This window comes from Hylobates moloch, unplaced genomic scaffold (genome assembly GCF_009828535.3).
Source record: "Hylobates moloch isolate HMO894 unplaced genomic scaffold, HMol_V3 SCAFFOLD_1, whole genome shotgun sequence".
Taxonomy (NCBI): Eukaryota; Metazoa; Chordata; class Mammalia; order Primates; family Hylobatidae; genus Hylobates; species Hylobates moloch.
Genome location: NW_026652276.1, coordinates 69,444,333 through 69,470,600, shown reverse-complemented (window position 1 = coordinate 69,470,600; position 26,268 = coordinate 69,444,333). Strand labels below are relative to the sequence as shown.

Below are 26,268 nucleotides of genomic sequence, written 5' to 3'. Positions count from 1 at the left end.
TTAATTAGCAGCGCCTGTTTTAATAGGAGCTTTATTTGTCTAAACTCTTTTTCAGGGTGTGGAATTTAAAATCCTGGTAATTATAGAGGGATTTGTTTCTTCAGGGGATTCCAGATTAGCAAGCCTAAAATTGGTGGTGGTTAGGGTTTTGATTTCTGCTGGGATGTGTCAAGAGAATGTCCACAGTTACGAAGTTCATCTCAAATGCTAATTAGATGAAAAGAAAAGCACGACCGAAAGAACCTAGGCTTCTGAAGTAAGACAGTCACTGTGAATCCTTCCTTCACTGCATGGCGACCTTCACCTTGGTCTTTACTGGAAAGATTTTGGCGTCACAAGTGAAAGCTTGTAGAATTTACCTGAATAAATGATTGCATTAAGTAGGTCATTTCTCTGCCTCTCCCCACAAAAGCAATTTATTCTTATTCCTCATATCCACATGGCCAGAAACCAACCATTGGATTGCTACCTTTATGATTCAGATTCAGGAGAGGAGAGGATGAACTTAGCTGCTCATCTACAGTTTAGGGTCTATTATAAGATTGCCTCAAGGTTTTAATGACATTTTATTGCTAAAGTCGATCTCTTTATTGGAGAAAATTTGGAAACCACTGACAAGAGTTAAAAAAGAAGAAAAAATACCTGCAATCACATGTCTCTGTTAATTACTGTTAACATTTCGGTGCCTATCCCTTTAGTTATTTTTTAATTCCTAACTTTTTACACTTAATAACATATCAGCATTCTCTCTTAAAGTTAAATATCCTTTAAGGATGGAGCTTTTAAATAGGTATATTCTCTGAATGTTCTTTAATGCATTCAGTTTGTGATCGTTGGATGTTTAGGTTGTTTCTCAAGCCCTTTTTTTTTCTTTTTTTTTTTTTTTTTTCTTTTTTTGAGACAGGGTCTCACTCTGTCACCCAGGCTGGAGTGCAGTGGGGTGATCTCAGTTCACTACAATCTCCACCTCCTGAGCTCAAGTGGTGCTCCCACCTCAGCCCCCTGAGTAGCTGGGACTATAGGCACATGCCACCATGCTCAGCCAATTTTTTAGTTTTTTGTAGAGACAAGGTCTCATTATATTGCCTAGGCTGGTCTTGAACTCCCAGACTCAAGCAATCCTTCCACCTCAGCCTCCCAAAGTATTGGGATTATAGGCATGAGCCACTGGACCCAGCACCTTTCTTCTTAAGAGCAGCAAAAAAATAATATTTTAATACTCTTCTTCCCAGAACAAAGGAAGAGTTCCTAGCCGGACAGGGGCACACGTGGGGCAGAAAGATGCTGGGAAAGTTCCCACAGGGAACTGTAAACTGTTTCACACTGAGGGAGTGACCAGACAGGAGCACTAAGAGATGCAGCTGGAGAGTTAGGCTGAGGTTGGTGGGGGCATCTGCCATGCCCTCTGTGTACGTTGGATATTATTTTATAGTCATTTGGGGCACCACTGAAGAGTTTTAGAGAGAGGTGTGGTGTGATCAGATTTGTAATAGGTTGGTTTCTGTGCTATCTCCAGAAAATAGGCTGGAGGGACCAACTAAAGACAGAAAGCCAGATACTGAGTTTTATGAGATTATATTTGTTGTAGTTTGAAATGACAGCCTTTGAGATGCATGTATTTGACCCAAGAGTCTTGTAAATGAAGTGAAAATACTACTGAGCACAAGAGCTCTGGGTTCTATTCTTACCAGTTTACCATTATATCATCTAACATCTTCAGATTACAAGTCTCTTAAGGTATAAAAGGAATTCAATAATACCTGCTTGCTCTCTCCCTACTTCACAATAGATTGGAAATGAAAACACAAGTGCCAACTGAATTTAACTATAGCCATCATTTATTGAGCATCTGTGTGCTAGACACTGTGCTAAACAATTACTTAATTCAATTCCTTCAACAAAACTCTGAGGTAGTTATGTAATATTACTCCCATTTTATGGACAAGGAGACAGAGGCTTAGGCTGAGTCACTTGCCTATGGTTATCCACAAAGCACTAGACTCAGGATTCAACTCAGATCTGCCTGACTCTTGAGCCTGTGCTCTTTACTGTGCCCTACCATAACCTGCCACGGTCCAAAGGGGCTTCAGAATGGACTCATGGGTTTATGCTTTGAGCATTGGAAAGGAAAGGTGTCGTGGAAATCCAATTTAAAATAATTCTTACAAGGCTGGGTGCGGTGACTCACACTAACACTTTGGGAGGCTGAGGCACCTGGATCACTTGAACCCAGGAGTTCAAGACCAGCCCGGGCAACATGGTGGAACCCCGTCTCTACAAAAAATTCAAAAATCAGCCAGGCGTAATGGTGCATGTCTATAATCCCAGCTCTCAGGAGGCTGAGGTGGGAGAATCATCTGAGCTTGGAAAGTGGAGGCTGCAATGAGCCGTGATCATGTCACTGCTCTACAGCCTGGGCAACAGAGCGAGACTCCATCTCAAAAAAATAAAATGATTATTACAGACTAATCTAATTTCATTAAATTATTACCATATAGACCAGAATGGAGTGCACCATCTACTGTGGAAAAAAAGTCCTCTAGCATGGCAGATTCCCAGGCGTGCTACTAATCCATAATGGGTTAAAATGATGATGAAAATTATTCTTTCCCGAGAGAGTTACATGCTTCTGGAACCTATAATTCTTTTATTTTTATCTTATGTCCTGAGTTTTACTATGTATTGTCAGGAGCAGAATCCAACGGGCCATATGGGTCTAAAGTTTTATAATCCATTGTCAAACTGATTGCACAGAAATGAAGTGCTTTATAGTTTTAATTGCCATATGATTAGGGTTGCCAGGTTAAATACAGGATGCCTGGTTAAATTGGAATTTCAGATGAATAACAAACAATGTTCTGATATATTTCATGCAATATTTTTATTTGCCAAATCCGGCACCCAACTTGTAATTAATCTGCCTCTCTTCACAGCTCCTCTGAAGACTTGCTGGAAAATTTAGTCTAAAGATCACATAAAAAACACTGAAAACCCACAGCTCTGGAAAGAGTCAATTTATTCCACAGCAACCCTCCAGCCAGAACCACAAACAAAACTTAATCACTAATATTTGAATACCACTGTATAGTTTATATAGTGGTCTCACATCCATCCCCTCTTTGAACCACTAAAAGGCTCTGTGAATTAAATATGGCTCATGATAATCCACTGTGTCCTGACAGACAAATTGAGCTTAGTCAATACCAAGTGCCTTTCTCAACATCACACAGCAGTATACGTGGCTGAACCAGGAACTGATCCAAATCTTACTCCAAGTCCAATTTTATTTCTTCTTTTTTTTCTTTCATTGCCAATATTATTTCCTCTCTCCTAGGTTGCCTCAAGCGTGTCCTCACTAGTGAATTTACTGAATAAGCAGTGAAATAACCACAAAATATGGATAATCTATGTCCCTGATTAATTAAGAATTGACATTTTGCAAGGAAAAAGTAACAATGCATTCATATAGCACCTTCTCAAAAAACATTTGCATTTTCCATCTCACATGTATAGTTCATCCTCAAAGGCAAGCGGTTATACTGTCTGACTCCATCCAAATTTATTTGTGCTTCTCAACTTGTTGCTTAGGCGTTTTAAAGGAAAATATTTGTACTTGTACCTTTTAAAAGGTTTAATGTTAAACTCTTGAGTGTCCTTGTAGTAAACACTTTTGCTGGAAGAATGCTGGGCATATTCAGTTTCTAAATGTGATCAAACCACATTGTCCTAAAAACACTTAGCACTCAGAAGCCGTGAATTATGGAACCCTTACCCCATGTCCTGACAGGGATGACTTCATTTCTCACAAATATTCATAAAGCTTTTCCCCTTTATTGCAGTAATAGACTGTATTCATTTCTAACTTCACAAAGCAGAAAAGGATCCCTGTGTACACAAGCTCTGCTATTAGGACTAGAAAGGGAACTTAAAATGTCCTTTTTGGGGTTAAAGATAAGGTGGGGGGTGGTGGCATGGCAGGGAGCTGAGCAGTTGGAGCTGGGCAGGACACTTTAAATGTGCAGTCACCAGGTTCCTGGAATGTCTCTGACACTTAAGAAGCAGGGGTCCTGAGAGGTGAGGCAAAGAAAAAACATGCTCTGCTGGTTTTGCTAGACAAGGAAGTGCAAAACTGCACTAAACTTTCCTTTAAGGGAAGTGGAAGAAGCGAGATCTTAAGAAGATCTTAACAGTGTTGGAAAATGGTCCAAGTTTGAGAAAGGACTTAAAAGTCAGAGAATCAGGTGGATTGAGATGAAGCGTTGCATCAAAAATAAAGCATCCCCCACCCCACACACACAAAAAAGTAGAGCATTTTTTTTAAAAACCTCGAAGCGTGACCACGGCTTATGTAGATATTTATAATGTTGATTTCTCTGGGTATTTTCCCCTTGTACCAAGGTCTGCTAGGTGACAGGTCTAGAGGACTGGGTTATTTGCTTTCTTACCTGCATATTTTACCGTGGGCCATGCCAATATGCTGCTTGGTGGCTGGATGAATCCCTCATTTTATCCACGTTCCAATAACTGAGGAGCTCTGTCTCTGACCTTGATAAATTCCTTGATAAAACTGTATTTACCAGCAGCTTCCAATATCACCTGAGCCCTCCCATCCTTTAATGTATAAACTGCTTCCCTATCCATCCCCATTTATTATCTTGTCTGTAACTAGACATTGCTGCCAGAATGCATCCCCTGCAGAAACTAGGCCTTTCCACAGCAGGATCCGACAAATCCACATCAATGTGGCACCACGCAGATTTGTAAAGAAGCAGGGATGCCTAATATCTCTCCCTGTGACATCTGGAGAAGGACAAGTAAAGACCAGGTACATTCACCAGCTGCCACTCAGAGCAGCCAGAGAGTCAATTCACTTCCCCAGCCTTGTAGGTGACTCTTATGAAGGTGCATGGGAGTTCTCTCCTCCTGCTCGGGCAGCGTTCCCTTTACTCTTGAAAGCCAAATTGCCTTCAGTCCTTGGGACCCTTTCATTACTGTTTGAACAGTCTGGGGGCTGATTTGCAGGATCTCTTCTCCATTTTTTTCCCCTGTCACCCCCGTAAAGACCAAAGCAGGAAAGGTGCTTAATGCCACTGTTTGCCAAGAGAAACCTGCTTTTAAAATGCGACTTTGTTCAGTGATTGTGGTGGGGAATGCTCAGTTTTAGATGTGATCGGGTGTTCTTTGAGGGGTGGGGTGGATCGAGGGAGAACCTTTGTCTGATGTGAGAGTAGAGAGGTGAGCCTTTTCTGAGACACTAGATGGCACAGCAGCTCCGAGCCAGCGGCCTCCGAGAGGCTGGGCTGGTTTCTGTTACTGCTGCCACGAACACTGAGACCCCCCTAGGGTGGGAGGGGGCTCCATTTTGATGCAGTTTGGTGGGCACAGGTTCACCAGACTGACTTTTGCTCCACCTGGCCTCCTCCCTGGGACTCACCTCAACTTTCAATCCTAATGACATGTTGAGGTGCCTGAGGGACAGTGTCCTGGCTCACAGCAAATCTCTCATGAGTGCTTTTGTTGCTTTGCTAGCTGTGAATATACGCATTTTTTAAAGTAAGTCTCTTCACACCTGGCAGTCGTGACTTCTCTCACCTCATTAAAACCTTGGCTGTAAACAGGACCCAAAAGTTCTTTGCTGCCTGGGTGGATTGCCAAATGATAGTCGCTTGCCGTGTGATTGCTGTGACCACCTCAGACCACAGGGTTGGGGTTTTGTTCTTGTCGTGTTTCTCTTTTTTTCTTTGCAGCTTGAATGTTGTTTAGGATTCAAAAACTAAACTGTTTTTAGGCTTTGTTCCCTTTAGTCCCGAACAGCTGCTGTGGACCTCTCTGAGGCATCCAGGGAGTCCCCATGGAAGCCTCTCTTTCTCTGCGTGGGTTGTTGATGAATGAAAGACCAGGAGGTAAAGCAGGCTGCCCAAATGGGCTTCTGCACAGATGTGGTGGTCGCACCCCCACAGAGCTTACCCTGGTTGTGCTGGGGGCTGGCTCTGCAAGGAGGCGGGTTTCTTGGCAGGCTTTGCTTTGGTAGAGGTACCTGGGGAGCAGGCAGGCTTACACCATCCCCTTTCCTGTCACTAGTTGCCAAAATAGCAAGGATTTCCTGGGAACAGAGCCCTTCCCTGCTCTTCCTGGGAGAGCTGCCTCCTTTTCCTACTGTGTCACCTGGAAGAGCCTGGGGTTTTCACACCCTCTGTTCTGCTTCTCCCAGGCTCCAGTGCTCACCCTCAGTCCTCCTGGGGCATCTGTCTTAGAGAGCAGGTCTCAAGGTCTTGCCTGGCAGTAAATCTGCCCCTGTCCACTACTGAGTGTGACAGGCGTGGGAGGGTAGGGGCCTGACCAAGTGGTGGGGCCTTTTGATCAACCCTTCTGACACCGCCCTCTCCTGCCCTCTGGGCTGATTGACGCAGAGCTATCTTATCAGTGATGCTGTGTTACTCCTGTGATGGTTTTCTTCCATGAGGGTTGAGCTGCGGCTGCTTCCAGTCTTGTTTCTCAGACATTCTTTTCTCATCTGCTCTCTATTATCCAGGAATTCCTAAAACTTTCTGGTCTGCTGATAGTTCATCGTAGTACATTTGTACTATATTTTCAGTATATACAAAGCTTCATGTATATTACCTCATTTGACCTTTATAACAATCCTTTGTATTATTCCCATTTTACAGATGCAGAAACAAGTCATTAGATCAGTTGGGCAACTAGGAAGTTCATGATTTAGATCTCAAATTCAGGCCGGGCGCGGTGGCTCACGCCTGTAATCCCAGCACTTTGGGAGGCCGAGGCGGGCGGATCACGAGGTCAGGGGATCGAGACCATGGTGAAACCCCGTCTCTACTAAAAATACAAAAAAAAAAAATTAGCCGGGCGCGGTGGCGGGCGCCTGTAGTCCCAGCTACTCCGCAGGCTGAGGCAGGAGAATGGCGTGAACCTGGGAGGTGGAGCTTGCAGTGAGCCGAGATCGCGCCACTGCACTCCAGCTTGGGCGACAGAGCGAGACTCCGTCTCAAAAAAAAAAAAAAAAAAAGATCTCAAATTCAGTTTCTGCTTCCAATCTAGTGCCTTTGCACTACCAGATACTGCATCTCTTGAGAAGAACAGTCTAGAGTTATGGATATTTAAGCAAATAACATTCGTGACAGTATGTTGTAATTACCATAGCAGTAAGACCATGTGCCATGGAGGAATAAATGTTAGAGAGCAGCCTAGCATGGTGGCTGATGCCTGTAATCCCAGCTCTTTGGGAGGCCGAGATGGGTGGATCACCTGAGGTTAGAAGTTAAGAGACCAGCCTGGCCAACATGGTGAAACCCCATCTCTACCAAAAAATACAAAAATTAGCCAGACGTGGTTGCATGTGCCTGTAATCCCAGCTACTCAGGAGGCTGAGGCAGAAGAATCCTTAAACCCGGGAGGCAGAGCTTGCAGTGAGCCAAGATCACGCCACTGCACTCCAGCCTGGGCAAGAAAGGTTAGAGAGCCAGTTTCACTTAGGAAAGATGACATTGAGCTGGGCTTGAAGCAGAACAAAAGTATTTTAAGCAAAGAGAGGAGCATGCAAAAAGTCCTGCAGGCATGAAAAAGCTTAGTGTGTTCGAGGAATGGAGAGATGCCTGGGATAGCTGGAGAGAGAGTGTAGCTACCAGGGAAGATGTGAAGAGAGGGGAGATAGATGAGTCTAGAGAAGGAAGTTAAGATCTGGTTTCCAGGAGTCTTGTGTGATGAAGAGGGAGCACTTCTAGATAGATTAAGCTGGTGGTCCTTGTGAGTTACCCAGGAAGAGATGGCCAGGAAGCCCTTGGAACTCAGGAAAGAGGGCTGTTTGGAGAACGAGATTTAAGTTTGTCATTATCTAGATGGAAGTTGAGGGTTTTTCCCAGGGAGAGAAGGTAGAACAAAGCCTTCGGGGCTGAACACAATACAAGGGATGGACAAAAGAAAAACAAACCAAAAAGACATTGAGAAGAAATGTTCAATAAAGCAGGAAGGGAGCCAAGGGAGAGGAGCATGGGGAGAGGAGAGAGCTTCAGGCATGCTCAGTGGTGGAGGGCAGCGGTTAAAGTGAGCATGGTTCAAAAGGAGCTGGAATTCTTCCATCTTTACCTCTCTTCTTCTACAGTCTGTGCAGGTCCTGAGACTAGCTGTTACGGCTCAAAGGTCAGCCTTGAACCATGATGTCAAATTTTTAGTATATGGTATTGATGGTCTGACAGTTCTTCATCCTGTTTCAAATCTCAGATGCAATATTATTAATATGTTGTGATTTGTAGATCCAACAGGCATCATTAGGTATGTGTGTGTAGAGGCGGGGTCTTACTCTGTTGCCCAGGCTGGTCTCAAGCTGACCTGAAGTGATCCTCCTGCCTCGGTCCCCTAAAGTGCTGGGACTACAGGTGTGTTCTAGCACACTCAGGCAGGGCAGCATTTTTAAAAAAGAAATCCATAAAAGTTGAGTAATACAGATCTCATATTTATATTATATAAACACTTTTCCTAACCTCATAGAGATCTGCTCCCAAAATTACAACTTTGAATATGTCCAGATTTTAGAGCGGAATTCTAAGCCTTTCTTTTACCAGCTGAGCTTTTCTCCTCTCACCGTAATAGCCCACCCCATGGAGGTGCGAATGAGACTTGGTGACTGCTTTCTCTTTTAGCCAAGCTTGTAGGAGGGTTCCGTGTTATTTGCAGCTGATGTCAAGTAGCAGGAACAGCAGGGCTGCTCCTTGTGCTGAAGATCCATAATCCTATTACGCCTACCTTGAGACTTTTGCATTAGCTGCCTCTATAGTAGTAGATGGATGAAGGTGACTGGTTGACTTTTAAATCCCCAAGGGTCCCAGTTTCAAAATCCCCATGTCCAAGTCAAGTAGTAGATGAGGCCTCTGGCCGAGAAGGCCTGGCTCCTTTAGAGCCCCTGTGGCCACAGCTTTTCTTCAGCGTCTTTATGGGTCCCATACTTTCTGGGTTCCACCATAAGCACGAGATTAGTGTGCAGTTGTGTCCCTCAGTGGTGACCCTTAGCAGGAGGTGAACCTGGCTAGCATCTCCTGGGTCATGGGTTTAGTATCTGTCTTTATACAGTCAGGATTAGGAAGATAGCCCCTGTTGATTCCAGAAGAGAACGTTATAATATTCTTTTGTTCATGTTAAAGCTGTCCTTGGGAAGGTACTGTGCAAAGTATGCAGAGTTTTCTTCCTCCAATTAGACTCCACTAAATCTGTCATCTTCCCCATGTTAGAATATGGTTGCAAAATTATTTAATCCAATTAACTATTTTAGAATATTCATAATTCAGTTTTGATTACTAAGAGTACTTATCTAATAATCAACTAAGTTTCAGATGTACTCTAGTAGACCAAATGTCATACTTTATTTGTAAGTTTATTTAACTGCTTCTGCAAAGGTCTGAGTTTTGAATATCACTTTGCTGGGTTTTTTTTTCACTTACACAAATAAATATGTAGACACCTTTATAGTTGCTGCTTCTGTTAGCTCTCACATCTCCCTCAGAAAGATATTGTCCCCAGTTTTCATATGAGACTAAGACTTTGATGTCACATGGCTGGTGAGTGATTGCACTGATTTTAAACTTGATTTTCAGACCCTAAATCCAGTGCTGTGTTTAGTACACCAATACTTCTCAAATTTATTTGACCAAGGAACACCTTATAAATGATAATGTCATGATGGTACATCATCAGTAGCTCATCAAGGGTTTAATGTTTAATTAGTAGTAATTACAGTAATATTGAATAATATCATAAATTGTTAAAATTTTAGGACAAAATGCACAAAATAGACTGATGGTTATATAATAGATAACATTCATAACTGCAGCAATTAGCTGAGAGTAAATGCCGCCTATCCATCAATATATAGATTGTCTCTCAGTTGACACCCTAGAACTCTCAGAATTAATAACCCATTAGTTTGTTTTCAAGTTTCAAAAACATATTAGTTAGGATTCTTTATTTTGCAGAAAGCAATAAAAAATTCAAGTTACTGACCAGTTGTTTCTCCTACCATTAATATAATTAAACACTATGAATAATTTCAAAATAATTGTAGATACAAAAAGTGATTAGGAATCTACTCAGTCTTCCAATGCCAAAAATGTCCACAACACCCCCATATCCCACACATGTCCTACATAATTCTAATAATTCAAGAAGAAGAAGGAAGTGGTTTCAACTTTCACAGATTATATACTGAGGTCCTTGAAGGCATGTTATTGGATACTAGTTTTATAATAAATTTTAGAATAAAAATGCTTTACATAAACTGATTAACGTCTAGTGGGCAGTGGTGGCTTTTGTAACAGAGTTTGGAAATGTGGACATATACCTCCCTTCTTGCCTTCTCTTACGAATCCCAGATGCTACCATTTGCCTTCTCTTTATCTCATGCCCTTATCTCCTCAGGGCTAGAAAAGAAAATGTTGAGTCTGCATACATCCTATATTTGAGTCCTTCTGAAAAAACACATTATATAACCCCAAATAATAGTGACAGTGGCATTATTATTCTGCTAAGCTAAGATAGCACGCAGCATCTCAAGGAATTTAGATCAGTTGTCAAGTTGATTATACCAATGGTTTCTAGTGGTGTTAAAAGACAAGTTTTGCCATTACTGATTAAGGTGGTAATGAAAAGCAATTTTTTAGCTCAATCATCTACAAAGTGAGAGATGAGTTGGCCAACTACCGTGTGAGTGGAGGTGCTCTTCCCTCTGAGATCAGAAGAGAAGGGATCCTGTGGACTTTGGCTTTCTCCCATATCCTTTCATCAAGGAACACATTTATTTCAAAAATCCCTTTAGGGATTATACTGGTGCAACCTCTCCCTCCGCCAGTATCTTCTTGTGCAGAAGAAATCCCTGAGCATGTTCCTGATGCCTGGATCCATTTCCATGTTTGAAGCCCTAGTGATGCCCTTTTTCCATATTTCCTTTTTTTTTTTTTTTTATCTTTGTAGACCTGGCCAGAGGACTGTGGATGACCTAGAGATTATCTATGAGGAGCTTCTTCATATTAAAGCCTTATCCCATCTTTCTACCACAGTAAGTTGTCTCTTAGTTTAGCATGGTTGGAGCACTTTGCAATAAATGCACTGTTAGGGCAGAGGAGAGTATTACGGTGTTGTGGGGGGAAAGAATGTCTGATTTTCACCTCATAAATCACCTCTACTCTTTTACGAGATGCTGAGGAAGTTATACCCAAGAACAATCACTGAAAGGAATCAAATGTTGTCCCATTATTGGTAGTTGCCCATGTGCCCTAAACCCCAGAGCAGCCTGATGTGAGTAGGGTTGGAACATGTGCTTTATCCCTGTGAATATGAGTTTTGGAACCTGCACACTCAGATAAGAGAACCAGGCATGGGAGGCACTCTGAATCCTGCCATGATATGCTGCCAGAGGGTGGAAAGAGGGAAATCTAGATGACCTGTCTTGGCTTATGGGGCCAATTCCACCAGGGTTTGCTGCCTTCTTGAGAATGGAAGCAGAAAGTTCAAGAGAACATCAGCTCAGGTATATTAGTCAAAATAACACCACTCACTAATAAAAAATGACCCAGTGGCTGTATCTGATTCTGAACTTTTACCTGATTAGAGTATTTAGGAGACAGAAATGTTTTGCCACTGAATAGGGATAGAAACACCTCCTCCCGTAAGAATATGATTTGTAGGAAACACACATGTCCTCCACGCTAATAAGTTAAGAAGAATGAAGTGGTTTCAACGTTCACAGAGTATATACTGAGGTCCTTAAGAAATATCTAGATGCCTAGTTTGTTTTCATTCCTAGCTCACTAAAAGTAGTGTTCTGCTACCTCACAGTAGCAGTACCTGCCAGTCCCTGCTGTTGGGGATAAGTTCAGGTCTCTGTTGAGAGCAGCAAGGCATTTGCCATAGCTCCAAGCAAGAGGGCTTCAAGTTCCCTCTCCCGTTCAACCTAGACAAACCTCCTTCACATATCTCCCACCCCCGGCACCACTGAGGGTCTGGAGACTTGCTCACCTATGTGGACTACCCAGGGGAGTGGTCCAGCCCAGCCTCCCTCCTACCTACCACTGCCCTTGCCATCCTTACTCTCCACAGGGCGTAGATGTAGTACCTGGGAGCCTCACCTGGGAAGCCCTCGTATATACAGGGCAGAAAGCTGAGGCTCCATGAGCTCGTGATGTAGAGGGAAGTAAGGAAGGACCACTTTCCCTACCTGTGCTCCAGGGACCCAGCATGCCCCGAGCCGACTTCCCTGGTCTCAGTGGAATTGAGAGGATTGTGGGTAGTCTTGTCTTCTACCTCAAACCCCAGGTACCCAGGCATAGAAAAATCTCAAGTTACTGGGTTCTTAGAAAGATAGAGCCATGATTTGGGACCGTAATTTGGAATTTTTTTCCTTTAAAAAAATGTGAATTTTAGCTAGCTAGGAATAATTTGGAATTTTAACTAAGAATATAAATGTGTTCGTTCATTTAGGCTTCATTATTCAGCTTCAAGACATAGAATTTTCCAACATGTTTGCCATGATGCATTATGTGTAATGCAAGCAAGAGTCACTAGTAGCAGCAGAATCATACGATGTTGTACGTGGTCTCCCCTTCTCACCCACAGCCAAAGACAGGCAGGCAAGTGTGCTAGTTAATGCAGGTGGGACCATGTTTGAAACAGTCTCTAAGGAGGTTGCCTGGTATGAATTAGCTATAAGCTATTCTGTAAAAAGAGCTACAAGCTTTAAAAACCTAGCAGCAAATTGAGTGGAAGTGATTTTAGATGAGAGCAGCAGCAGCAGCAAGTGAGGTGAGAGATGACTGCACGGGAAGCCCCGGGACAATTTGCATTGTGCCCCCAGAAAGAGCACAACCCTTTTCCACCCAGTCCTGGAAATGTGGCCTTTGCATGTTTCTTCTCTTTTTCTTCTAGGTGAAGCGAGAGTTAGCAGGTGTTCTCATTTTTGAGTCTCATGCCAAAGGAGGGACTGTGTGTAAGTGAAAGCTGTACTGGAACCTTGCGCCTGGCCAGCACCCTTGCGAGCACATGCCACGGGAAGCCAGGCTGCTAACGCCTCACTTCTTGGCCCCGGGTCTGGCTTGGTTACTTGGCAGGGTGTCCTGTGGTACTTTCGTTTTTCTGGACCTGTGATTATTTCCAGCACATGTCAATTATTCTGAAGTATCGTGGTTTTCTACTACCAGCAAGTGTTGTGGATGCCAGCCTGAGTCTCACTGGCTCCCTACCCTCCTGACTCACCACAGTGTTTAAAGAGGGTGGGATGAAGTCGCTGCCCTTCAGGAAGGGCCTGAGGCAGTACCTTTTCCCAGTGACCTCATTTCGTTCATAGCTTTAGAAGAACTAATCGATCTCTTGAGGTTGCTAGTTAGAATGATATTTAAACCATCCTACTTTCTTTTTTTTCTCTCACTTCGACTTTAAGCTCCAAGCTGGAGAGAATTTCTTTGCTTGAAATACGTATGCAGTGTTAATCTGTAGTATCTCACCAAAATCCAAGTTGTAGTTTAGTTCTGTGATCATATTTGGAAGCAAGAAAAGGAAATTTGATATGAATAGATGTGAACAATATTATATAAGCTGGCATTCCTTACTACTCCTACAAAAATCTGGCTGGAACAAACAGGGCTAGTGATCTACTAAGGTCAGGAAATGCCTCTCCAATCTCTCTTGCAGAGTCACAGGACACAGCAGCATGCTAACGTGTTCTCAGAAGTTCTGCAATAAGGAGAAATGATCACCATGTTTAAACCGATACTTCCTGAGCCTAATGACACCTAGAACACTTTTTGCATGGACACCTGTTAACTCTTTAGAGACATAGTTTGGAAAATCTTGCTCTTTCTTCAAGCTACATTTTATGAGTCAAATAAGCAGGAAACATGAATTGTAAACGTGGTTTTTTTTACTTTCGGTCATCAAAAGTGATATTTCTGACGTTGATATCTATTTTAGTAAGCATGTGACTTCTTCAAATGTTAAAGGCTTACTTTAATATTTTTATCTTAATGGTTGCTAGTGACTTGTTCTTTTTTATTTTCTTTTATTCTTTTCACTCAAACTTGCTAATTGTTTTCATTTTATTATGAAATAGTTAAATATTTTAAACAAAAAATAGAGAATATTACAAATACCTTCTTAATCTTTGTCAGATACCAACATGCCATTTTTTTCATATTTTCTTTGGTTTTTGTTTTTTGTTTTTTGTTTTTTTTTTTTTTTTTTTTTTTTTTTGAGACCAAGTCTTGCTCTGTCACCCAGGCTGGTGTGCAGTGGCACAACCTCGGCTCACTGCAACCTCCACCTCCCAGGTTCAAGCAATTCTCCTGCCTCAGCCTCCCAAGTAGCTGGAATTTCAGGCTTGTGCCACCACGCCCAGCTAATTTTTTTTTTTTTTTTTTTTGTATTTTTAGTAGAGGCAGGGTTTCACCTTGTTGGCAGGCTGGTCTCAAACTCCTGAGTTCAAGTGATCTGCCTGCCGTGGCCTCCCAAAGTGCTGGATTATAGGCGTGAGCCACTGTACTCAGCCTTTTTTCATATTTTCTAAAGAATTAAATTATACACGCTGGGTGCAGTGGCTCATGTCTGTAATCCCAACACTTTGGGAGGCCAAGGCAGGTGGATTGCTTGAGTCCAGGAGTTCGAGATCAGCCTGGGCAACATGGCGAAACCCTGTCTGTAAAAATTAATGAGGTGGATTGGTGCATACCTACAGTCCCAGCTACTCGGGAGGCTGAGGTGGAAGGATCTCTTAAGCCCAGGAGGTCAAGGCTGCAGTGAGCCGTGATCATGCCACTGCACTCCAGCCTGGGTGACAGAGCAAGACCCTGTCTCAAAAAATAAAAAATAAAAAATAAATTATACAACTACACTTGAAGACCCTTTGTACCCTCATTTATCCCATTCTCATCTTTCCTACCCCAAGGTAACTCCTACCCTGAATGTAGTGGTGATCATTCCAACTCATTTTTTTTAAAATACAGTCAGTCCTCTACGTCTACGTGTTCCACATTTACGAATTCAACCCACTGAAGATCAAAAATATTCCAAAAAAACAGAAAGTGGATTGTTGCGTCTCTACTGAACATGTACAGACTTTTTTCTTGTTATTATTCCTTAAATAATACAGTATAACAACTATTTCCATAGCATTTACATTGTATTAGCTATTATAAGTAATCTGGAAATGACTTAAAGTAGACAAGAGGCTGTGTGTAGATTATATGCAAATACACCACTTTATATCAGGGACTTGAGCATCTGTGGATTTTTATATCCTTGGGAGGTCCTGGTACCAGTTCCCCATGGATACCAAGGGACAAGTGTGTGTAGGTATGTATCTGTAAACAATATGTAGTTCTGATTTGCATGTTTTTAAACGTCACATTACTTGTCAGATTACATTTTAGAGCCATTTTTCTATGGGATAAGTTTTAATGAATTGTGGGAGAAATGTGTGTGGCTTTAAGAAACAGATTGCTGATAAATTGATATCTACTAAAAACCTATGTTTTAGGGCATAGCAAGGAATGCAATGTTTCTCTTTCTTTTATATTCTATAGAAAAGGAGATAATATGCCACCTGAACAAGTTAGTATTTGCCAGTGAAGTTTCTCGAATTTTACGTATGCGTATTTTCTGGGGACTTAAAGTGATGATTTGATAAGCTGTAATTTATATTGATGTGCTTCTATTCTTATCATAAGTCTTTTCATCTTTTTGTGTCTAGTGTTTAACCAGGGGGAAGAAGGTACCTCCTGGTACATTATTCTAAAAGGATCAGTGAATGTAGTCATTTACGGCAAGGTATATATATCTTTTTCTCTTTGAAACTTTATTACGCTCCACTTACTAGTGTGGCTCTAAACATTAGCAATGTAGCGCCACAATTCAGTTTGCAACAACATTGTTCCCAGATGTAGAAAAGACATTATTGTATCTTTAATCATAAGTTACCTCAGTTATTACACTTAAAGTAGTATTGTACTTTCTGTGGTTTGTCTCCTAACGGATTATAGTGTGTACATTTAAATTAAGCCACAGACCATATTACTCAGTGAAAGCAAAGTGAACATCATAATGTAATTATGTAATCCCCTTTGGCATCGCTAGGTACAGCCCATTTATCTACAATGTTTTAGGGGCCGGGGGTCTTGTGGCAGGAGGCGGTGGGTGTTTGCTCTATTTCAAGGATCCTCTTCATCTGTGTGCTCTACTCTATCCAGGGTGTGGTCTGCACCCTGCATGAAGGAGATGACTTCGGCAAGTTAGCACTAGTGAATGATGCCCCACGAGCTGCCTCTATCGTCTTACGAGAAGATAATTGCCATTTCTTAAGAGTAGACAAGGAGGATTTCAACCGGATCCTGAGGGTGAGTCCAAAGCAAAGTGTGGCTGAGAGACAGCCCATTTTTTCTTTAAATAAGCAAAGCTTTGAGCGTAGTCTTAATTGAGTAGTCCTATGATGAATGAGTGCTCTAGGCACAAAGGGGCTTTGTTACAAACCGGTTATATTTAATGTGTTGGTATGCATTCTGGGATCCAGAGGTTGTATTCCAGTAAAGCTGCAAATGCAGGATGCTATGCTGGACCCAGTCCCTCTATGCATCCCTGCACTGGTCCTTAAGAATTGACGATAAATAGGAATTGCCTCGGCAAAATGTCAGTCTGGGAAGTTTCTCTCTGACATCCTGGGCATCCTTCTTTGTGTCCTTGCCATCCCACTCTCCAACACAGTGGCAGCCCCCTCTGCCCCTTGTCTTTCTCTTTCCTAGACCTTCCTAGTTTCCACCTCCTTCTCCTCCCAGATCTGAGCCTGTCTCATATCATCATACATTCTCTTGATTTATTGAGTGATTACATTTTACTGGGAATTAACATCTATCATGGTTACTCCAACCGAGCATTTTCATTTTCAAAGGCTTTATCTCAAATTGTTACAAACTAAAGGAATTTCTGACATTGGCAGGCAGGTGAATAACCGGGGTGGTAGAGGGAACTGTGCAATTGCACTTAAAAGTTGACTCTGCAGATGAGCCTACTCTAAGCTTATTAAGGAATTTGTGAGTGTGTGTGATGTTTAGAAAAAATGGTCTCTGGTCCCTCCGCAGCATGCGGTCCCTTGTCCCTGGGAGGGATGACTCTGCTTCGGCTGGTAGAGGCCTGATCATGGGCTTTTAGGGATGGTGACGACGTCCCACCATCCCTGGCTTCTCAGGTGGCCTGTGGTCCTTCCCGCCCTAGCTTGAGTTCACTCTGGAGGCTGTTCTCTCTAGGGTCACACTGTCCTCTTTCTTTCACTGCTGACCCACAGAGCAGGGTCCCTTCTGTCCCTCTTGCAGCCTTAGCATCTCTATCCCCTCCTCAAGTCCTAAATGTAGCTTTTGTGCTTTGGGGTATATTCCCATTACTTAATGATGATTTACAATGTAATGCTGCTGTCCTTGTGTCTGGACGTCAATCCCTACATGGCCTTAAGCATTTGCCTTTGGTGGCAAAATTTCTGACAACTAAGTTTGTCTTAGGAATGCATGGTATTAATGCAAAAAAAAAAAAGGCTAAAATGTATATCCTTGAATGATATATAAAAAAAATACCAGATGGAATTTGAGTTGGTTCTTATCTGATCTCTTTTTAAATGGGGGCCAAATGTTGAGGAAAAGCATGTTAAAATTTTTAAACTAACTATTTACAATGATATTGAAATTAAAAGGTAAACTGTACTAACTCCTTCAAGTTTACACACAAGGAGTTTACATTCAGCCAAAACATTCTTTGAAAGAATCAGATTAGGACCATTATCATTGATGTAATTTATAAAATCACTTAAAATAACTGAAAATAGTTTTTAACACATTTCAAACAGATTTTTCTTAAAAAGCAAAACAAAAAAAAACAGTCTTTTGATTAGAAAGAAGAGGTGCCCCACTCCTAAGGAAACTAAATACACTTAGAAGAAAAAGAACTTTGCCGAAGCTGCTTGCTATTTACCACATATTTGTATAACTAATAAATGCCTTTGCTCCCCACCTTCCTGCTCCACTGCCTTCTCCCGAAGGTTTCTCAGAGCATAACCACACTATGCTTTATTCTGCTGTTTTTCTGAAGCTGGGGTAAAAGCAGTCTTAAAAACACATGCCTCAAACCTCATCTGATCCTCTCTCTGACCGTTCCAGCCCTTGACTTTGAAAATGACTTAATTTGTAGACGCAACAATTAGCATGACAAGCACCAAATGAGTTTCTGAAGCATTTGAAATTTTTTTCATTGTCTGAGTAAGCGGCAGCATCTGTATGTGGTGTAATTTGTATTTGCAGGACGTGGAGGCGAATACAGTCAGACTTAAAGAACATGACCAAGATGTCTTGGTGCTGGAGAAGGTCCCAGCAGGGAACAGAGCTTCTAATCAAGGAAACTCACAGCCTCAGCAAAAGTATGTTTGCATCCAACACTGTAATTGCCAGACTATGATTAACCTTTTCACATGGTATCATCATTTCTACAATAGCATGTTCTCCTTTTTTGTGGAAGATGGCAGTGTATGTGACTTTTTTCCTCTCTATTGACTAATCACACATCTTGTGGAGTATAATGTATCCATTTCTGGCACAGCATTGAGCCGGGTGCTGCCTAGAGTAATTCGGGAGAGAATATTCCTTTACTCTAAAAACCACTCTTTGTATACAGTGTTCAACTGTAATAGCTGTGGAACAGAAGGCGTGTGAGAGAACAATGGGAATAGCAATGCCAGGCAGCTCAAAGGATATGAAGGCCCCTGGGTGATGAGAACTTTTGGTATCTGAATTTCGTATGCAGGATTTCGCATGAAGTGTTTTCCTCTTGATATCAGAATGAGTGTCTTTGATGGAAACCCAGACTTCAAATATAAAACAGTCTATTGATTGCAGCCCAGAAGCATCCATTTGGCCTCATTCATACTTATTCCTGCTAATGTCAAAAGGCCATTAGCTTCACATTTCTCAGATGTCCTGTTTAACTTGAGTCTTTTTCAGTATATCTATGTTCAGTTCCAGCTTTTGCTGCAACTTACTACATAAGACTGCATCAAATGTACCAACATTTGAGTGGTAAGACAGGGAATAGAAAATGTGGCTCTAAGAAATTACAGAAAATTGCAGAATCTAGTTTTTAAAATGGAGATTAATTTTTAATCTTAGTGTAATAAAAACACCAATTCTGTAGCTAAGGAAATGTTACCCAATAATATGTTGAAGGAGAATGCATCTCAAGTAATTTTCCTTTGTTTGTCAAATAAGCGAGGTGTTTCCTTTATCAAGACATTCACCATAAATGATTAATTTTTATTGTTTAGACTAAAAGTCTAAGGCCCAGACGTTTTCATTTGGGTGAATCAACATATTTGCAAAGAGGGCAGGAAAAAAGATAATATTATTAAATAGCCATAGTATATTTTGCAGACTTTACAGGATTCTTATCACATTACAACACCTTTTAAAAGATGGAGAAATTTAGTCTCAGAGCCACAAGTTACTTGCCCAAGGTCTCAAAGCTTTAATGGCGGAGCCTGGATTCAAGTCCAGCTTGACCAGTTTTCACACGCCTATCTCCCTTCCACCTGCCAGCTTACTATAACAAAATATAGTAGATAAGACTACATACTCAACACTGTTTAGTAAATATTGCAAGCCACTCCATATCGAAAGAACTGACATCAAAAGGACTATGTAAAAAAACTACCTTTCACTTACAAAAGTATAAAATTACCATAGAAATTTCCTTATTATTTATTGTTTACTACTGTCTGTTCTTGAAATTGTTCTTGCCCAAATGTTTTTAACAGTTGTCCTTCCAGTCCACTAAGGAGGATGAGAATGAAAACTTTTTTTTATGTGAAGGTTGGGACTGCTTCTAGTGACTTTTTTTGGTTCCCTTAGATAACTGGTGTTTTATCTGTATTTTAAACTAATGCTTCAGATGTCCCGGGAAAATTATGCTTACTGAAAAGGCAAGCCTTGAGAATTCTCCTTAACCTAGAAACATCTGATCAAGAGGTTCCCTGGAGGTCCCCTTGCTTGACTTCTTCATGTCATTGGGGAATGATCAAAAGCATTTGCTTGTTACAATGGCTTTCATTCAGGGTGTTCTCCAAATATAGGTTTCTTATGAAATCAAACTAAAAGGGATGGAAAAGGAGAGACCGTATGTTTTATTATTTTAGGCCTGATCTGATTTTCTATTGTATCTCCTTATTTGTGTCCTGTATTCCAATCCAAATTTCTTCCACAATTCAAAAACTTATGCATGTTCCCAATGAGCCATTTAAGAAATATCAGTGAGTACAAATTAATGCACCACACATCATCATTTCCCTGAAGAATGAAAAGCTGCTCTCTCAAGGGGTCATTTTCCATGTTGAGCTTTCCCAAATGAGACCAGAGTTGAAGGGCAGGGGGCATGTAAATAAATTTGGAGCTGATATTCTGGACTTCAAAAATGTGGCATCAACCATGTCTATGGATGGACTTAAAATTTAGTAAGCTGTAGGGGCCTCTCCTCAGAAATTATCCTTTTTGAGCTCAGAAAGGGTCACCATGTTGGTACTGCTAATAATGTTATTTTTCTGGTTCATTTTTTTACCTGAGAAATCCAGAAGAGTTTATGTGTACATTTTTAACTTTCAAAATCTCCTGACTCTACCTATGCATCTCAACTCTGAGTGTGATATTAAAAATGTCAATAATAAGACAATATTTACCATGAAGGATAAATTCCACGGAGCCCTTAGTCATTTACTGTTTCGCATGTCTTTCTGCTCTGTGGTTATGCAAGTTTAGTAAGAAAGAATTTGAAATGCATATTCCTGTTTTTGTTACTGTGTTGCTTTTATCTTAGACTGTTTTCTCATTGCTCAACTCCATGCTGTGTGCAGGAAGACAGTCTCTTTCAGGTCCCCTTCTCCTCACCCTTCTCTATTCTAGGAACAGATTGTAGTGTCCTTATTTGCAGAAAAATATTTTATGTCAGAGGTTTAAAACTTCATAGCTTATATAATGTAACCAACTGGAGTTTGCTTTTAACTTGGACTAGAGTCGCTCTTTCATGAAATAAACTGAAAAGAGTCATGCAGTGTGGTCTTCAAGTGGTCCTGACCTCATTTTAAACAGAGGCCAAGCAGTAGGTGCCTGGCAGTGGACAGTGAGAAACAAAGCCGTCACGTGATGTTTCAGCCAAACCCAGAACCCCAAGAGCCCAGAGGGCTGTGTCTGGCCAGAAGCTCCTGGCCCCTCCGTCTTGGAGTCCCCCACCCTAAGGGAATGTCAGCACCTAATAGCCTTCTGTGGAGCTGTGAAGAGAAGCTGGGGTAAGGTGGCCACGGCAACTGTACCACGAGAGGAAGTCTTTGGTAGCAAAAGAAAGATCCTGGGGGTCTCCGACTGGCCAAGTGGGCAGAGCTTAGAGAGGCCACTTTCTCTCTAGAGAGGTGATCAGGCATCTGGCTTGCCTCTCAGATCTCTATTACTTTTGACCAGCCATAATGCCCTAGCTAAAGGATGTTCAAACAAAGAATATCAGAATGTGAAGCCAACCTTCTAGTAGAATTAAACTTTTGACAAGGGGACACATTTTACACACTGATGTATGAGTCACGCGGCTAGCTATAGAGCTTGCAACTTTCCAGCAGCCACTGCCCGGTGCCACGTGAAGTAACAGACTGGTTTTCCCCCCATTCAGTTTTCATGTTATGGAATGTACATATACTCCTATTGAAATAAAACTCGTTTTCAGAAACAAACTGAACAAGCCCTCTTTAGAGGAAGGTTATTAATTACATGGAGAATTTCCTGTTCTGAAAAAGCTCCAGGTAGCTAGACCTGGTCTCCATGTGGAGCGTCTTGCTATACAAGCAGAAAAGTGCCATGAAACTGATGCTTGTTCTCTGAAGCCAGACACACCTGGCTCACGTCAGAGGTCTCCCATTTACTAACTCTGTGACCTGAGGCATGATGCCTCCCCGTCCTGAGCGGTCTCTCCATCTGCAGAATGGAGATAATATTTAACTAGCAGGAGTAAACAGGACGACCTTATTCAGGGCCCACCTAGCTGTCTAGGGCATAGTAAACATTCGACAGATGTTGCTCTCTCTAACCCCGTTTCCTGATTAAAGTGGCCAGTGCTACTCTTCTTCCAGCTCATCTGGTGAGTGCTATCAAAGAATCATATATTTCAGAAATAACTGAATGAATTGAGCAATATTCTCCATTTCAATATTGAAAGTCATTTATAAATATGCCCTCTTCTTTCCTCACATATGCATTGCCCACAAGAGGAAAAACCATTGTCTTCTACCTTATCTCTTTTGAGAAAGGGGTCAGACTTTTGAGATGAAAGTAGATAATGTTTTTTTTCTATTCCCCTTCTCTCCTCCTCTAGGCTCCAAAGCCAGGTTTCCTCAAAGATTTAACTGTTTAGCTGCCTTTCGGTCTTGTGCGTGCACTACAGTTTTAGCTAACAGCTGCCTTCCAGATAGACTGCATTGGCCACCTCATTCAATACCAGGGGTGCTTCCCTCACCGTTTTCACATGCACATATGTTAAAAGGTCTGCTCATCACTTCCTCAGGCCGTGGGTTAAGATCCTGAGATTTAACAATATGTTAGAGTTACTCTTGGGATCTCAACACACCCCAAAGGTCTCAAACAGGCAAGGAAACCACAGCTGAGTTCTATCACTGCTTTCTGAACATTAGACAATTTTATTTTCATCGTTGTTTCTACTTGCCTGGGTGTGTGTATTGTGTGTGTGTGTGTGTGCCTGTGTGTGTGTGTTGTGTGTGTGTATGTGTGTGTGTGTGCCTGTGTGTGTGTGTGTGCCTGTGTGTGTGTGTTGTGTGTGTTGTGTGTGTGTGTGCCTGTGTGTGTGTGTGTGCCTGTGTGTGTGTGTGTGTGCCTGTGTGTGTGTGTGTGTGTGTGTGTGTGTGTGTGTGTGTGTGTGTATTTTGACATGGAGTCTTGCTGTCGCCCAGGCAGGAGTGCAGTGGCGTGATCTCCGCTCACTGCAACCTCCGCCTCCCGGGTTCAAGCAATTCTCCTGCCTCAGCCTCCTAACTAGCTGGGACTACAGGCACGTGCCACCATGCCCGGCTAATTTTTTGTACTTTAGTAGAGAAGGGGTTTCACCGTGTTGCCCAGGCTGATCGCGAACTTCTGAGTTCAGGCAATCCACCCACCTCGGCCTCCCAAAGTGCTAGGATTACAGACGTGAGCCACTGCACCCGGCCCCTACTTGCCTGTTATTTTTAAGTGAAATTCTAAGCAGAAAAGCAAAGCCTGAGCTTTGGAAGAGAAGCACCCAGATCATCTGAATGTATTTTGTGTACAGCTCCCACTTGGTAGTGTTTTGTCACCGTCTTGAGTATGATTTTGAAACAGTTCACATGCAACTTAAAAAATAAATCCTCCTGTGTTAATTGAAGAACACCATGGAAAGATCTTCTGAAATAATGTCTAATGTAACCCCCAGTAATTTATATCTGGCATTGAAATAAATTATAAGGATTTTCTACTGCTGATTTATTTCCCATTCATGACACTACTGGGGTTTGTTTGTTAGCTCATCGGTGTTACGGGGTTTTGTTTGCTTTCTCTCATTTTATTATTAGCTGAATTTCCAAAGCACATACCAGTGTACAGTTGGGAAAGACAGAGCATTCCAGAAATAGGCGGGGGAATCCAGTGTGGGACAGAAGTTTTGCTACGAGTAACCCATATATGGATAACCTAGCTTACTCTCACTTCCCCTCACCAGCTCCCCCTGCCTGACCTGAACTGCCCTGGGTTTTACATGTTCCTTTTTATTCTCCTTTGGAAAAAAGACTGAAGTTTCTCAGTTCCCAGCCTACTAAAGCTGCTCTTCAAGAAGTTTACCTTATTCCCATGTAGGGAAAAAAGAACAGTGTTTGTAGTAACGACTTCACTTTGTGGGTTTTCTGTTTGTTTGTTTGTTTTGTCTTCTTGTGTGACTTTGACAAAGTGCATGGTCTCTCTTACCATGAAAAGTATATGGTTCCCTGGGCTCTCAAATTAAAAAAACAAAAAAAACTTAGATAAGTAAAAAGTTTTTTTAATGATCTGCCCACTTTTGAAAAACTAATGGCATTTTTGTTTCTTATCCAGGTATACTGTGATGTCAGGAACACCTGAAAAAATTTTAGAGCATTTTCTAGAAACAATACGCCTTGAGGCAACTTTAAATGAAGCAACAGGTATACACATAGAACCGTTTGCATGTCCATTAAATCCATGCATAGCATTGTTTAAAAGTCCTGAATTCATTCGCATTGTGTATAGCGAAAGCAGTTTGGGAAGGGGATTCTGTGTATTGGTATTCGAAAAGCATCTCTGTGTGACCTGACTGGGAACAGTCCTTCTGACTGTCCTCTTCCCTCTCCAATCCTGACTATTCTCTAGAAATGACTCAGCCTCATTTCTACATACTATGCCTCGTCTTCCCTAGGCATCTCTCTCTTAAGTTATTCAAATCACACCTTCTATAGGCATCTATTGGGTTTATCATTTACATCCTACCTATTCCCACGAAGGATTTGAAGCTGCCTACATAAAAGGTACAGCCTTGCTCCAGTTGGGAGTAAGATACTTCTCTCTGCAGTTGTTGTAGAGTCCAGCTGCTCTAGAATGTAACTAAATGCCACCATTCGTTTGCTAGGGCTGCCCTAATGAACTACCACCAACTGGGTAGTTCAAGCAACAAAATTGTATTGTCTTACAGTTCTGGAGGCTTAAAGTCCTAGCTGAAGGTGATATTTGGGTTGGTTCCTTTTGAAGGCTGTGAAGGAGAATCTGTTCCATGCCTCTCTCCTAGCCTCCCATGGTTTGCAGGCTATCTTTGGCATCCTTTGGCTTGTAGATGCATCATCCGGATCTCTGCCCTCATGTTCACACAGCATTCTCCCTGTGACTCTTCACATAGCCTTCCCTCCGTGCATGTCTGTCTCTGGGTCCAAGGTTACCCCTTTTTATAAGGATACCAGTCGTATTGGATTAAGGCCCACATTAAGGACCTCACCTTAACTTGACCACACCTGCAAAGACCCTATTTCCAAAGACGATTATATTCTGAGATACTGGAGGTTAGTTCTTCAACATAATTTTTTAGAGAGATACAATTCAACACATAACATCTGCTTACAGTGAGTCAGTCTTGTTACCTAAGACACAGAAATTCTAGGGTGAATAAAACAAATCTCACCAGTGGACTAAGTGTTCAGAGCTATAAAATTGTGTTCCACTTTGTTTACCATCTTGTATATGACTTTGAAACAGCCCACACGCAACGTGTGTTTTTTTTTAATCCTATGCTACTGCCTGTCTCTCAGAATAATGTCATGGATTAATATTTTAAGCACATTGAGCTCCATAGAAGAGCCCTTCTCACTAAAAGAAGTTCAGAGATTTATCTCAAAAACTTAGTTCAAAATCCATTTCCATAATTGACCTTTGCTATATGCTCAAGTTGAATATATCATTATTATTATTATATACCTACTAAAGGTATTTTACCACTGAATTCTTATTTTATCTTCTCATTCCAGTTTCTCATTTTATATATAGATTACCTGAGGTTTTTTATGTAGCAAATTAATTAGGGTATAGTAGATATAATCGTCAGGATCAGTGGCTCCAGGCCAATTATTTTCAGGTCAATATTTGTTGAGTATCTTGTTGGGCAGATGCTTTGGACTAGGCAATGTGAACAAGGAATCATCCTCCTGCCTTCAGGAAGCTTATAATCTGTTAGAAGACATAAAGGAATGTGCACACAACTTGAATATAAGGCAGAATGTGGTTAGTGCTTCAGGGACACTAACTGGGTGAGGGATCTAGAAAAGTATCATGGAAAATATAGAGTGGCCCTGAAGGAGGCTGGTAACCAGTAACTAGAGATAGGGACAAAGCCATCCATGCTAAGGGATAATATTGGCACTGACCTAGAAATAGACAGGGAAGAGTGAGTGGTCGGATTTTTACTGGACTATTGTATACGTAAGTTGGAAAATGAAGGAAAGGTTTAAGAATTGGGGTATAGATCTTAGAGAGTCTTAAATGTAAAGCCAGCTGGGTGCAGTGGCTCACACCTGTAATCCCAGCACTTTGGGGGCCAAGGCAGGAGGATCACTGGAGCCCAGGAGTCTGAGGCTACAGTGAGCTGTGATCATGCCACTGCACTCCAGCTTGCGCAACAACAACAAAAATGTAG

The 26,268-nt window shown here is 41.7% G+C and overlaps 1 protein-coding gene across 5 annotated transcripts in view; it reads left to right on the top strand.

Moving 5' to 3' along the window:
- RAPGEF4 (Rap guanine nucleotide exchange factor 4) overlaps positions 1 to 26,268 on the top strand; it is a 333,867-nt gene that overhangs the window by 252,872 nt on the left and 54,727 nt on the right. For all 5 annotated transcript variants that reach the window (XM_032755351.2, XM_032755350.2, XM_058441092.1 and 2 more), the window contains 6 exons: positions 10,978 to 11,062; positions 12,928 to 12,988; positions 15,743 to 15,819; positions 16,239 to 16,385; positions 18,330 to 18,445; positions 24,168 to 24,256. In XM_032755351.2, the coding sequence (XP_032611242.1) occupies positions 10,978 to 11,062; positions 12,928 to 12,988; positions 15,743 to 15,819; positions 16,239 to 16,385; positions 18,330 to 18,445; positions 24,168 to 24,256 (575 nt within the window). The remainder of the gene's footprint in view (positions 1 to 10,977; positions 11,063 to 12,927; positions 12,989 to 15,742; positions 15,820 to 16,238; positions 16,386 to 18,329; positions 18,446 to 24,167; positions 24,257 to 26,268) is intronic.